This window comes from Perognathus longimembris, chromosome 4 (assembly GCF_023159225.1).
Source record: "Perognathus longimembris pacificus isolate PPM17 chromosome 4, ASM2315922v1, whole genome shotgun sequence".
Classification (NCBI taxonomy): Eukaryota; Metazoa; Chordata; class Mammalia; order Rodentia; family Heteromyidae; genus Perognathus; species Perognathus longimembris.
In genome coordinates, this window is record NC_063164.1 from 10,507,275 (window position 1) to 10,522,751 (window position 15,477).

The 15,477-nt window shown below is 35.8% G+C and overlaps 1 protein-coding gene across 5 annotated transcripts in view; it reads left to right on the forward strand.

The window, feature by feature from the left end:
* Nucleotides 1–15,477, forward strand: part of Dock10 (dedicator of cytokinesis 10) — a 192,464-nt gene that overhangs the window by 104,394 nt on the left and 72,593 nt on the right. For all 5 annotated transcript variants that reach the window (XM_048344649.1, XM_048344651.1, XM_048344650.1 and 2 more), the window contains exons 12-17: nt 5,481–5,702; nt 5,902–6,024; nt 7,451–7,533; nt 10,492–10,614; nt 12,460–12,539; nt 15,094–15,281. In XM_048344649.1, coding sequence (XP_048200606.1) covers nt 5,481–5,702; nt 5,902–6,024; nt 7,451–7,533; nt 10,492–10,614; nt 12,460–12,539; nt 15,094–15,281 — 819 coding nt within the window. The remainder of the gene's footprint in view (nt 1–5,480; nt 5,703–5,901; nt 6,025–7,450; nt 7,534–10,491; nt 10,615–12,459; nt 12,540–15,093; nt 15,282–15,477) is intronic.

The window sequence follows — 15,477 nt, forward strand, 5'->3', positions numbered from 1 at the left end:
TTTTATGCGTAAAAGAATTTCCTAAGTGAGTAAAAATGATGAAAAACAAAAATTGAGGCCTAGGTATCAAAATGCTAATATGAATTTTTAAGCCCAATTATACCTACTAAATAGCCAAATGATGGAACACATTGGGCAGTATAAGTGTAATACTGAAACTCAAAGGAGTCAGGTACGAAAGAAGATAAAAATGTTAAAAGTGTTATTCAGGAAGTGACCTGGGAAATATCCCTAGGAATTTCTGTGTTCACAGAGAAGGAGCAAGGTATCAAACATTCAAAGGGTGACTTTAAAAAGTGACCAAAGAAGACTATAATGACTATTGATTACAATATAGATAAACCTAGGAAAAATGGGTCATGAAACCAAGAGAAAACAAGTATCAAACATTTGTATGTGCTGTGTAACATGAATTCAAAAGACTCTGATAGAGGATGACAGCTACAAGAACAGTTTCCATTCAGTAAAACCCATCAGTCATCTGACTATGCATTCATGCAAGAATTTAAAACAAAAGGGGTACTTTGGTTCATGAAACTACCTAGAAAATTCAAGAAAATGTAACCCCCCTTAGTGACCATGTTACATTAAAAAAGAGAAAGAAAGATTATTCTGACTCAGCATATCCTAAGTGCAATTTTTAAAATCCAGTTTGGAAACAAGATCAAAGATAACGGGTTTATCCTGGTGCAGGTGACTCCTGCCTGTAATCCTAGCTACCCAAGCGGCGGAGAACTGAGGATCCAGGTTCAAAGCCAGCCAGGGGAAGAAAAGTCTGTGAAACTTCTATCTCCAACAAACTACTCAGAAAATTCCAGTGGTAGTACTGTGCCTCAAGTGGGAGAGTGCTAGCCTTGAGCTCAGCGAGACTCAGGGACAAGAGCCCAGGCCCTGAGTTCAAGCCCAAAGCCTAGCAAAAAAAAAAAAAAAAAAAAAAGGAAAAGAAAAGAAAAAAGGATAGTGGGTTTTTCTTCTTTTCTTTATGTTGTCTTGTGTAGTACAGTTTAACAAAATGAATACCAAGAAGCTGGAAAATAAAAGTGTTGTCCGTGGGTAGGGAGTGAGGTAGATAAAGGAAGTCATAACCTCCAAGGTACTGATGTGAAAATGGAGTTAGGTAAAATGAGAGCATAGGTGGGGTTGGGAGAGATGGGATAAACAATGAAATGGATGGGTGAATTGATCAAGATGCTGTGTACTCACAAACTGACATGTGGAATTAAAACCCTTTTGTTCAACCACTTAAAGATAACTTAAAAATAAGTAAATCAAAGTTTTTTAAGATAGTCTTGTGCAGAAGCTGGGTTTTTGTATTTGAGTAGGTCTCACCTGTCAGAAAACTCAGGGTTACTCTTCTTTTTCATACCCTTTGGACCAAACCCCATGCTAAGTTGGAGTGTTTATATTGTTTTTCATTTATTTTAAAGTGAATTTAAAATAATTTTATTCTACTTGCAAGAAACATTACAAAAATTCATGAGTTTCACCTTAATAGTCATTTGTCATTTGATAATACAGTTTTTTAAACCTTTGCACATTTGTTCAATGACATTCTTTGGTTAATATAATTTTTAGCGCCTTGCTCCTAATTTAATGAGAATCTTTTGAAGTAATTGAATTTTTGTCCAAGTTACTGAAGATCCAACTACTCTGTTTAATAAATGAGCATCTAAAGACACCCTGAAGAAAACCATTCCATGATGAGAAATAGCCATTGACAGCATGTAATTTTTTCAGTCAGCCCATTGAGGATCAAATTCAAGTTGATGGACTTACAGTATAAAATATTTCTTTGAAAAGAAGAATTAATTTAAAAAATCGGTACTAATAAAATTGCCTCATGGTAAAGTTACATTTTTGATTTTTATGCTCTTGAATTTTTAAGAATACAGAATTCTAAACTAAAGAAAAGAGGGTTTTATTTAGTAGCTTTTGGAAGAGTTTTGTTAAGCAAATCTATATTGAAAAGGTAGCAATTCAAAAACTAAGAGTTGACATTTAAATTGAAAAGATGGATTGGAGAAAATAAATGAATCACCACATGAACTTAAATTTCTGATGGGTTATCAAACAGGTAACTTATTTCAATTCACTAAACAGAAAGGAAAATCAAAATACAACAATTCAGAAGAACAAAACTAAAGATTTTATTATTTGACCTCCAATGTGTTTTGACTTCCTGAGTTATTTTCTTTTTAACATTTTTTTTCATTTCTCAACTCTTGGCTGACGACAAACCACAATTTTACCTAAAGTACATTAAACTGATAAGATATAAAACTTTTACTTTGCAATTACCACATTAAAATACTTTATTACCTGCACACATGCCTATAATTAATGGCTCATGCCTATGATCCTAGCTACTGCCAGGCTAGAACAGGAGGCTCAAGGTTTGAGGTTAGACTGGACAGAAAACTTCAGGAAACCCTTTCTCAACCTATAGCTGTGTGTGATGATATCCACCTGTCATCCTAACTTGATGGAAAGCTGAGAATGGGAAGAACATGGTTCTAGGACAATCCAGGCAGAAAAGCCAAATTCTGCCTCAATAGAAGGAATTGGGTGTGGCGGCACACACCTGTCATCCTAGCCTAAAATAAGTGAATTGTTTTCCCTGCATAGACCTGGGCAGGAAGTGAGACTATTCCAAAAATAACTAGCACAAGTAAGGGGCTGAAGAGTGACGGGTAGACCACTCAGCTAGCAAGTGATACCAAACCCCACCACGGCCAAAAAAATAATAATTTCTTGAATTTTATTTTATATATGGAATTCTAATAGCAGAGAGCTGGCAAGTATTCCTATTATTAAGGAATAGAACTCATACCTCTGTTACCGGCTAGTCAGATTTCTACATTTCAAAGGCTAGAAGTCATTCCGTAAGCATTTAATGAAAGACTCAACGTGAGTGAGCTTATATGACAATCTACATTTTATTACAATTATTACAATCTAGATTTTTGTATAACCTTCTTGCTGACAGACCACTAGCACCCATTCAGAAATAAATCACAAAATGGAAGTGCCTCTGGTTAATTATGTAATTACATACATGTTTATATGTAGGCAAATATGTATGTATATATTTCATAATTAATGTGTATTTTATTTCTGTTTTAATCTAATTTAACCTCCGTTGTATTTAACAGTTTTTTTCTTTTTTTATATTTTTATTATCTTTACGTAGTTGTACAAAAGAGTTGCCATTCAACAAGGCAATTTATGAATACAATTGGTTTTGATCAATTTCACCCTTTTCAGACATTCTCACCCATCCCCCCCAACCCATTCCTTCCCCCACTTTTCTTAATTTTTTAGGCTATACATTGAATATTTGACTGCATTCCCACCTTTTGGTCTTCATTCATCTACCCCTCTCCCTTTGAGCACACCCATCCCTTTCAAGTTTCCATTTCCTGGTGTATGTTTTGTTGAACTATGATTTAGCCTTTCTAAGGAATTACACTGTGTCCTCCCCTGAATCCGTTGTATGTCAGTTAATATACTTGTGCATATTTGTGTGCCACCCAGTGTTTATTTATATACTTATTAACTAATTCTAGCTTCTACATATGAAAAAAAACATATACAACTTTTGTGGGCCTGACTTACTTCCCATAACATGATTTTTCCCAGGTCCTTCCATGTCTTTGCAAATAATGCAATATTGTTCTTTCTAATGGATGAGTAAAATTCCATTGTGCATATTGAATCTTCTTTCCTGTGATACTCTGGAACATTTGATTCTTTTTATTTTTAGGAATTTCTCTTCAGAGTTGAGCTGTAGCTCAGTGGGAGGGTACTTACACAAAGGCCTGGACTTGGGCAAAAATTCAAGAACTCTAGGTGGTGAGGAGAAGGAATTCACACACAAGCAGAGGTGGCCTGCACCTGGACCTGTCCAGATAGATGTACAGATGTGAAGGGATGGACAGAGAACGTAGTTAAAAAGAGAATGGTTACTTTGAATCCATGGGTAAATTGAACAAATAAGTAAATACATTAATGATAATGAAATACAGGTTTCTCACTATTAAAGGAAATAATTTCAGACAGGAAAACAGATGAGAAGAAATCATTCATTGTCTAGATTGCAAATGAAGTTATTAACATGAACTCACCAATATTTAGTGAATATTCATATGTAGAGATAAAGATAATTGTAGGTGTATTTTAGTATTGTGTGTGTATGTGTGTGTGTGACAGGGGGGGGAGAGAGAGAGAGAGAGAGAGGAGAAACCACAGAAACAAATAATGTCTCCATAACAGTGATCACAGAATTAGGATTTTTAGTTTCTAAAGGTCACCTTCACTAAAGTGAATCACAGCTTCTTAAAGAAGTATCTGGTACATTGGGAAGCATAAATTGAGCTTCAAGTATATTGTTGGATAAAGGAAATGATGGGGACCTCCCAAAACCATTTAGGAGCTACTTTGTTCAAATCTAGGACAATTTAGGTATTTCTCCATATATAATCTAGAATGTATGAAATATATTTAGCAGTGAGGGCCTTTTGTGTGTAAACAGATAAATGAATGAATAAATGGAGAAGTGGAATTTTCATCTTTACACTGGAATATTAACTAATTTAAGTAGAAGAAAGATGGAAATATCAAATCACATTAGTAACCCATGTACTGGTTGTTGATTCTAGTGGGCATTATCAATGGACTGATTACACTGAGTCAGCTGAGTAGCAAGATATTGGGGGTCATTTTCACCAGAAAAGATTTTCACCAATTCTGATCAATTATCAAGGAAAAATTGATAGACCCACAGTCACGAAACTGGAGACATCAATATGACTATATAATGGTTACCATCAGAAGTGTTCAGAGCTGAGATTGTGGGCTCTTGACTCAGTGCACTTCAGAATTATTTCAAAATAAAAGAAAAATATTGTATGCCTTTAAATAGTCAAATAAGACATCAATTCTTCTTAGGAAACTTCCTACCTTCTCTGCCTTTGTATACAACTGGATCCTCCACTAGTTATCACACTATACTTTCATATGTATCTTGTTTGCATCGTGTATTACTTACTATAGCACAAGCATAAAGTAAATGCTCAATAAATGTTAGCTAGTGTTATTCCATCAGGTTATGATGAAGTGAGGTATTACTCAGTGCAGTCCAGAAACTTCTAGAATTCCATTCCAAATTTACCAGCGCCAGGGGAGAATGAGGTGGCAGGCATTTTCTCAGAGCATCAAGGAAACAACTAAAAGGGTTTGTAAGCCAAACCATGGATGAGAAGACTTTAATGAGAAAAGTGGTGAAGAAACAAGTGGAATCAGCCCTGGGGGGATGAGGCATCTGCTGTAGGAAAGAATTGGGGTCCTGTTCATGGAGTCCAGCTGAGCTTGCTTTCTGTGTACATTTTCTCAGGTGCTTTGTGGAATGATATGCTATAAAGGCCGTGGATGAGATAATGACTTTCTGTCAAAACCACTTGTCTATTGTTTTTTCCATCTAGATTGAGCCTTTTTTTGTGAGTGTGGCACTTTATGACCTGAGAGATGGTAGGAAGATCTCTGCTGATTTTCACGTGGATCTAAATCACACAGTGGTCAGGCAGATGCTCTTGGGGCCTTCCATGGCTTTGGAAAATGGCACCATCGACCCCGTCACCCCAAGACAATCAGAAGAGCCTCACATCAAGGGACTTCCAGAGGAATGGCTCAAGTTTCCAAAGCAGGTGGCACTTTTGTTTGTGAGGGGACAGAAGATTCTTGTTCCACTGATTGTTCCCAACAGTAGATTGTATAAGATGGGCAATTTTCCAAGCAAAAAATGTTTATAGGTGTCTTTTTAAATATAAAAAGCAAAATGGCACATTTGTCAATGTCTTTAGTGTGGTTTCTTGGATGCATAATACTTGATTTCTTCATACATAGGCTATATTTTCTGTAAGTGATCCACATTGTGAAATTGTTTTGGTGGCCAAAATTGAAAAAGTCTTGATGGGCAACATTGCAAGTGGTGCTGAACCTTACATCAAAAACCCAGACTCCAACAAGGTAGGGTGTGTTTTTTTTCTTATAAATAATTTCATTTGCTTTCAAGAAATGAGGTGCAAGGCTGAATTGCCAAGTTTGATAAGTGTATAATTTTAAACATTTACTTATTAGTGAAGTAAATATGCATACACCAGGAAAATTCTTACATATGCATTTTTGGTTTATGGGTTTATTTTTTAGCTTAGCAGTTTCTGACCTCTGAGAATCTATAGGTGAAAAAAAATTAAGTATGGATGAAGTTTTAATCCCAAAGGTTAATGTATAGTGAAAAGTTAAGAATAATCTGAGTAAAACAAGTGAAGATCACTTGCTAACACATCAGCAATACAAATGGTGAACTAAATCAAAAAGTAAGACAGATAATTATGTCCTCAGTATTGAGAGAAAAGGAAAAGGGAATGTTGTAAAGGTGTTGAATGATAGAACTATAGGTAATGTCCATCTGCTTTTATTGTACTTTTCAAAGATGAAATTACACATTATTGATGTTTCAGAATAAATATAAAACTTCTTTATTTTCCATGCAGAAGTAATGACTTAAGAAAGTAGCTTGTAAGAATTAAATCTGGATTTGTGTAAAAATCTAGGGTAAAATTTAACATACTTTACCAAAGTCCCTTATTTCAAGATTTGGCAAACTACCTGTTCATGCAAAATCCATCTGATTTTGTAAATAAAGTTAAATTGAAACATGGTCAGACTTATTTATTTGTTTGTTTATTTATTTTTGTCAGTCCTGGGCTTGGACTCAGGGCCTGAGCACTGTCCCTGGCTTCTTTTTGCTCAATGCTAGCACTCTACCACTTGAGCCACAGTGCCACTTCCGGCTTTTTCTGGTTATGTGCTGCTGAGGAATCGAACCCAAGGCTTCATGTATGCAAGACAAGCACTCTACCATTAGGCCATAGTCCCAGCCCCAGACTCATTTATTTATACCTTATACTCATGGAGCCCTGGTTTCAGTATAGAGCACTGAAAAGAATACTGATTGGTTGATTCTTTTATGGATTGTCCCATGGCTACTTTCCTACTGTAGCTGTGGAGTTGAAACACTGTGAATATATTAAGACTTTTAGAGAGAAGGAAGGAAGGAAGGAAGGAAGGAAGGAAGGAAGGAAGGAAGGAAGGAAGGAAGGAAGGAAGGAAGGAAGGAAGGAAGGAAGGAAGGAAGGAAGGAAGGAAGGACAGAATAAGGAGGAGAAAATAGTTCTTATTTCAAAACATGACAGATTTTACATTTGGAATTTTCATACTAAAGAGAAAAAATAATGTTCTCCAGTAGCTCAAAGACAGAAAATGTCATATAGAATCTGAAAGACATAAATCTACAGTTTCAATGTTATAAAATGAAAATTATTAGATATTATTATATATGTATTGTTCATAAAGCTCTGTTCCTAAATAATATTTTTATTTTCTCCTTCAGTTTGCACAAAAGATCCTGAAATCCAACAGACAGTTCTGTAGCAAATTGGGGAAATACCGCATGCCGTTTGCTTGGGCAGTGAGGTAAGCTGAGTACCACACCAGCAAAACAGACATATATTATATGTAGTCTACATTGGAAGCCTCCATTTTGTATGTGCCAATACTTAGGCTTAAACTCGGGGCCTGGTTGTGTTTCTTGTAAATTTCCATTTTGAACACCTTTGTATATTATAACAAAAAGTCACTTGAAAGTAAAGACCACATTTAGCTTAAAAAGTAAGTCTATATTTCTGGTAAATTTGGATCATTAAAGAATAATGTGGAAGAAAAAGCTAAAGAATGACCTATTGTTGAAAGAACATGAGACATGAGGAGAAAGAACACCCCTACTTTGAAATTGTGTCATAAAATAAGCTGTAAGGGAGACAGATGGAGTTTCTAGAGGAGCTGACAATATTAACAGCTCTTAAAGTAATTATTTCTACAAAAGGAAAGCCTTCCAAACCACAAGCTCATGCTGTATTCATGCTGGATTAGTGGTTTGGTTTTTGGTTAGGAAACAGTGGAGATCCTTGATTTGTGGTATTTAAATAATTTGTCTGACAAATGGGGAAAAAAAGATTAGGAACATAGTTCTAAAGAGGATATATTAGGTCCCTTAGATTAGCTCACCATTAAAAAAAAGTGCAAGATCCGAAGATTTCAACTTCACCTTCACAAGGTAAAGTCTGTGTCAAGTAAACACTGATAGGAACCTCAGAAGGCTGCTTTTCACTCTTATTATCTTGATGAGAAATAGCTTCCTGTTCTACTTTTAATATCTTGTTGATTCTGCTGACCCTCTGGGTACTTTTCTTCCTCTTGTATTTCTAGCTGTCTCTGCATTTCACAGGATGATTTTGAGTGTACCTTAAACATTTTGGTCCTTACTACCCAACTGTCATTAAAACAGCAACATCAATAATAACGCTTCTGATCATGTTTATCCCAGATGTAATCATCCCATATACTAGAGCACACGCATGTTTGGCCTTGTGGGCTCTGAGATTTATTTTTATATTTGGGGAGAGATAGAAACAAAGAGAGACAGAGGCAGAGACAGATCGCAGAAAAAGATGAAGAAAAGAAAATAAACAAAAACTACATGTTTGATTGTTTTTCTATCTATCCCAGTTATTTGTGCTGTTTCTGAATGCAGCTATCAAGAAACCTACACTTTTTTTTCCGTTGCCTACACACCCACTCTCTCTCTCTCTCTCTAGTCTTACTTCAAATGCCAGGGTTCTGAGATCTTCATAATAAACTAATCATTGCACAGTTGTGTCCGTTGGAACTGAAGACTGTGTCCTAGCCATCCCGAAACCATTTTTTTAATGAGTCTGCTCTTTGGTCTCTTTCCAACTACTGTATTTGCTGATTGTTAAAGACAGGTTGTTTGGCCCTGTGTTCAAAGTTCCCCAGGGGAACTGTATCCTTCATCCCTGTTATGATGACTATCTAACCTAAAGCTGTGACTATGAGAGAAACAGGCATATAACTCACACATACTAATGTATTTAAAGTCACCAGTTCATTTAAAAATTACCACTCGAGCCCAGATAGCTTCCTGTTGGGGAATAGATTGCTTCAACATGTTACATGTTTGAACAAAAGGCCTGCAAAATACTTAGGCTACAGCAATTTTCAAGTTCAATGTTTTATTCTGTGTTTCCAATGTTATTTGATAGAGGGACTTTTAAATTTTTTTCCTTCAGTCACTATTTAACAAAGAAAACTAAGAAATCTAAAAAATACCATTTTGATAAATTCTGGGCCTATTTTCAGGAAAGTTCTAAGCTATTATATCTATTTTATGACCATTTCAGCCCATGTACTAAAATATTTGGTTTATTTCAATAATGATAAAAATATATTGTTAAGGCCCTTAAGTCTGAAGGAACTTAAAAGTTCAGCATTTCTTTGACTTTTAAAGAAAAAAGAATTATATATGGCTCTACATTTTCTTTGACAAATATGTACAATAAACTTGAGGAGGTAGAGAAGCTGAATTCTAATCATAGGTAGGTAGGTAGATAGATAGATAGATATGCAGATAGATATGTGGAGATACATATACATAACTAGATGTAAGTAGCATGACATTACTATATTATTTGGACAAAGACAATTTATGAATTTAACTAAGTCATATAATACTCTAATGAAATGGACCAAGAAAGAAAAAAAAATGGCTCAGTTCATAGTGTTATCCTTATTTCATGGAAATATACAACTCATATGTTCTGCATTTGTCTTTATCTCTTTCCTAAAAGCCAGGACATGGACCCACTTATAGCCACAAAATGTCACATGAATGTCACCCTGACCCTCTGCCCACATGCACAACCTTATCTCTTTTCTCCTCCTTGTAAGTCTTAACAGTATCACCCACAGTGAATGGTCCTGCCTTGCCCAGTTAGGCTGTCTTATAGCCCAAGCCTGTGACCCTGGGTTCTCAAGAGGCTAAGATCTGAAGATGGGTTTGAAGCCAGCCTTGGCAGGAAAGTCTCTGAGACTTGTATCTCCAATTAACCAGCAAAAAGCTGTGACTGAAGTGGTAGAGCACCAGTCTGGAGCAAAAGAAGCCTAGATATAGTTCCTAGGCCATGAACTCAAGCCCCAGGACCAGCACACACACAAATACACACACACACACACACACACACACACACACACACACATTTTTGTTTTACTCCATTCCCCTTTAACCAAAATTATGATATATTACTGTAGATCAATGATCATAAAATAAAAACCAAAGTTATAATTTAGCCTGCTGCCACTTTATAAATAGAGTGAGTTACAAACAATTGAAACATAACAAAAATACAGTGTATAAATTAAATTTTTGTTCAGGAACTTTCCTTGTATTTTTATTTGTATAACTTTCTAGAGTTCCTTTCATTATAAAGAGGAAATTTCACTCATTTAGTCACCTTAAAAACACAACTTTATACATAGTAACCAAATATAACTTGAAGAAATATTATTTTCTTTCAGATCAGTATTTAAGGACAACCAAGGAAATGTGGACAGAGACTCCAGATTTTCACCACTATACAGACAAGAAAGCAGCAAAATTTCAACTGAGGACCTCCTTAAGCTAGTGTCAGATTACAGGAGGTATGTTTGGGTGGGGAGAGTGGGTACTCTTTAAATTATTGTAGGTCAATTGTGATGTCAGTGTTAGTTATTTGGTCTACATAACAATACCTCACAACTTTAGGTTCAAATATCCAAACGTCTCCAGAAACTGATACTTTTCTAGTGATTGCAAATAAATCCAAATGGTACTTTACTGAACTGGGAATGGTGGAGCAGTATGAAGAGAGAGGAAGATTGCAAGTTGAAAGCCACTGCATAGGCCAAGTTGCTAGTGATACCTTGTTTCAAATATACAAAATAAAAACAAAAGGGCTGGGTTGGGGGGCTCAAGTGGTAGACTGCTTGCTTAGCAACCCCTGGATTTAATTCTCCATACTAAAAATCAAGGTGGATTTACTAGAATTATATGGAAAAAAATCATAACACATTGGGCTTTATCAGTTATCTATAGTTGTGTAACAAATGACCTAACTATTTAGTAGTTTGAAGCAACGTCTCTTATACAACAATTGGAACTTGTCTCTTCCACCCAGGGCAATAGGAGCTCTTTTAAGCCATGTCAGTTGGTGCTGACTGTTGGCTAGGAGCACAGAAGGGCCTGCGGACTGTGGCTCTTGCCTATTCTCCATCATATTTTATTGCTGTGAATATGATTGATCACCATATTTATATCTTATAAATACTTTCAGGAAAGAACAGAAAGTAGTGCTAAGAGAAGAAAAATATAAATGCCACACTTTTAAATGAGTCACAATTCAACATTTGTAATGATAAGATAGTTCATTAAACTACACTCTAATACACCCAGTATCCTTTGTACCTTCTGTTCCTGAATGTTACCTTTCTACTTTCAGTCTTCTTTCCAAGACAAAAGCAATATGGTATTTATGAACCAAGTATGATTAATATTTCTGCAGCATCAATATTAAGTAGGCTTCTATTTAACTGGAAGCAAGGTTTTACCACTGTTTTTGTTTTGGAGAACTTAGAAAGTCAAACAGAGGTGTGTTGTAAAATCTTGAATCAATCATACTTCTGTGATCCAATATGAGTACTCCTACCGCAAAGAGACCTTCCTTTCTTCATCATATCTTCTGGCCTAAGCCTATACAAAGCATCTTTGCAAGGCTACCCAAGCCATCATAAGGAAATAGGGTGTTTTAGGTTTGGGTTTTGTTTTTTTTGCCATTGTACTGAAGCATGAGCAGTTGGAATACTGAGCAGATGGGAGTAGGCAACAAATTTGGTGGTGAACTGATATAAAGAGAAGAAACAAACTGTTTCAAAACCCTTGTTACCAATGACAAGCACGGATAGCCATCACAGTAACAGCTAAACAACATCTAGAATACACGATAACAATGCTGACATTAACTTCTCTTGTGGAAATTTCACACCACATGGCATTCATTCTCAGTGGTGTGATGCTAAGTGTCTAACAACTGACTCTCTACAAGGAAAAAAAGCTAGATTATATTGTTGGCCAATGTCTGTCTTTTAAATTCTCCTGTGTTGCTGGTTTCAAGCTACTAGTAGGTCTTACCTGAGCCACAGGGCTGGAAAAAGATGTAGCCAGCGTTAAATAGTATTTCTGCCACAGTTAGATATAAAGGGCACAGATAATCTTATCTCACTGTAAAAGAAGTAGGAAGTGATGAACGTTGAGTACTTATTAGCCTTATGTTTAGTATCATTTTTTAATGTGAAGTTGATAGAATTTAATTTTCCATACTAGCATAGACAATGAATCACAGAGTATATGAGGTCTAATATCCCCTTCTTAAAGCTGAGAATCACAATAGATTGCTTGTTGTTTAAAATAATTGTGTGTGTGTGTGTGTGTGTGTTGGTGTACTTTCACAGGGCTGACCGGATAAGCAAAATGCAGACAATCCCTGGAAGCCTGGACATTGCGGTTGACAACATTCCTTTGGAACATCCAAGTATGATGATGATGTCATGGTTGACTTGTAGAGTTCTGAATTGTTTTTGTCTGTTTTGTTTTGGGGTTGATTGGTTGATTATAAGAGGAAGAGGTTGTTAATATGCAAAATGAAAAGGGAATTCATTATACTCTAGACATTTTGGAATTCTTGTTTCTTCTTAAAGACAAAGAATGAGTATTGTCATGTAAGAGAGTATTCTGGGGAGATAACAATCAGTTGGTGTGCAAATCTGGATTTCATTCTCAACGAGATAGTAAATTATATCATTTTAATCCTTAAAACCCTGGAGAAACCTGGCCTGAAGATATAAGCCTGTTATCTTAGTTACTTGTGGGAGGAAGACAGGAAGATCATGATGTCAAAGCCATCCTGGGCAAAATTAGGAAGTCTCTATCCAAAACCAAATGCAAACCAAAGAGAAGTAAAGATAACTCAAATGGTAGAGGGCTTGCCTAGCTAGCAGGATGCCCTGCATTCAATCTCCAGTACCTCCGAAACAAAAAAATTTTTAAAAAACAACAACACCAAGAACAGCAACCAAAATCGCTAGAGGAGAAAGGATATCAGGGTAAAGATGAGGGAAGTCAGGCTCCTATAGACTGATAGCTCATCCTGCAAGAATGTATATTTTATTCAATTCCTGTGACTCAAAGCAGAGGCTGATGCTATTCACCATACTGCCTGGGGTGGCGCTGATCATGTAACCCCCCCCCCCCACACACACACACACCACCAGGGCCCTGCAGTGCTCACAACTGAAAGATTGCCAGACTTATATACAGAGAAGACCTGTGTTTTGTAGAAGGTAGTATGAAACCTGCATAGGTTGGTGCAAATTAGAATTTCAGAAGCTGTGATGAAGCTACAAATGAGGGTTTCACAACTGAGAATGAATTAAGTCTTCTTATATAGAATGACAATCATGAAGAGGGTTATCAGCACTATTAAGTTTTTTCCACTCTTATTGTTTCCCATAAATCATTTTAATATGAAATCTAATGTGTATTCTAACGTAAGCCTAGACTCCAAATCATTTTTATATTGATTGGTGTGAGGGAAAAAAAAAAGTAAGAACCACCAAGGATATCATTTGCTATTTCCTCTACTTGATTTGGGGAAATAGGGCTTTTATTACTATGGAAGAGAAGCACAAGGAAAGAGGTAGCTAAATGTTCTTTTTTAAATCATTGTAGGACATTAGGGAAATTTGAGGAGATAATGAAAATATTCTAACTGATTTTTGAAAAAAGCACAGACACACCTAGTTATTCATCCTGCTTTATTTGAATATGCTGGAAGCTTCCTGATGAGGTGAGAGAAGGTTGGAGGCCTTCATTGTTTTTCATGCCACAACTTCAGCCTTCAAACTGTTTAGTGATGACGATTTTGATATACAACTTCCTAATGTTTTTTCCTTCCTTCCTTTCCTTCATTTTTCCTTTTCTTTCATTCTTCCTTTCTCTCTTTTCCTTTATTTTTTTACAGTATATAGCCAAAAGACTGTCCCTCCAAAGTTAGATTTCAAAAGTTTGAAAAATTCAGCAGAAAAATAAAATAGAACAAATCAGAGAAAGGCATTCATGCCCTCACTGTGAAATCATTCCATAGAGAAAATTAAGTATGAATCTATCCAATACTATCATTATAGGCCCATTGGACATTTTCTAGCATCTACAATATTTTTGTATGTATTATTATTATTATTATTATTATACAGGTACTGGAGCTTGAATTTAGAGTCTTGAGCTTATACTTGGCTTTCTTGTTCACTGTGAACATTGTGTCACTTACACCATAATGCCTGTCCAGCATTTTTCTGATTAACCAGAGATGGAGTCTCGCAGATTTTTCTGCCCAGGCTGGCTTCACACCACTATCTCCAGGTCTCAGTCTCTTGAGTAGCAAGGACTACAGATGTGGGCCATTGGTTTTTCTACAGTCATATAGCAAAAGTCAGTGGGTTACTCCTTATCTTATAAAATCTAATCTGTGTATTCAGAGGGTTGTTACTTAGCTGAACTTCATTCATAGTGTGCTTTGATAATGCAGAAGCTGAAGCAGCAGGTCATGAGTTTGAGAGCAGCCTAAGCTATATAGAGAGTTGAAGGTAAGCCTGGTCTACATAAAGGAGACCCTGTTTACAAGCAACAAACCACAACAAAATGCAATTTGAAACATTTGCTTTTAGAGTATGGGAAAAATAACTTTAGCCATAGAATAGAGTTATAAGTCTATCTAAAAGATGTTTTAGTTATGAATTTTGATATGAAGTATATAACTTAATTATCTATACTGACCACATCCTACAGATTTTTCCTACTAATGTCCTATAGCATCAATTGGTATATATATATATGTATATATGTATATATATATATACATATGTATGTATATGTATGTATGTATATATATGTATACATATGTATACATATATATACATATGGATGGAGTTTTGCTTTTGAGTGGTAGATTCATTTTAAAATATGTTAAGTATTGCTCACTTAAAAAGAACCCTATTAAATGACAAACTCTTATTTTCTGATTTTTTAAGACTGTGTAACATCGTCCTTTATCCCTGTCAAGCCTTTCAACCTGATGGCTCAATCTGAACCGACGGTGGAAGTCGAAGAATTTATTTATGACTCAACAAAGCATTGTCGTCCTTATAGAGTATACAAAAATCAAATTTACATTTACCCCAGACACCTCAAGTATGATAGCCAGAAATGTTTCAATAAGGTATGACTATGAGTTTCTAAGACTTTATATTTATCTTTACCATATTTAGACTACACAAAATGAATTGGTGCATAGGCAACTACAAACTAAAAACACTTGAAATAGAAAATCATACAGAGGCTGGGTGCCCATGGCTCACCCCTGTAATCCTAGCTACTCAGGAGGCTGAGATCTGAGGATCATGGTTCAAATCCAG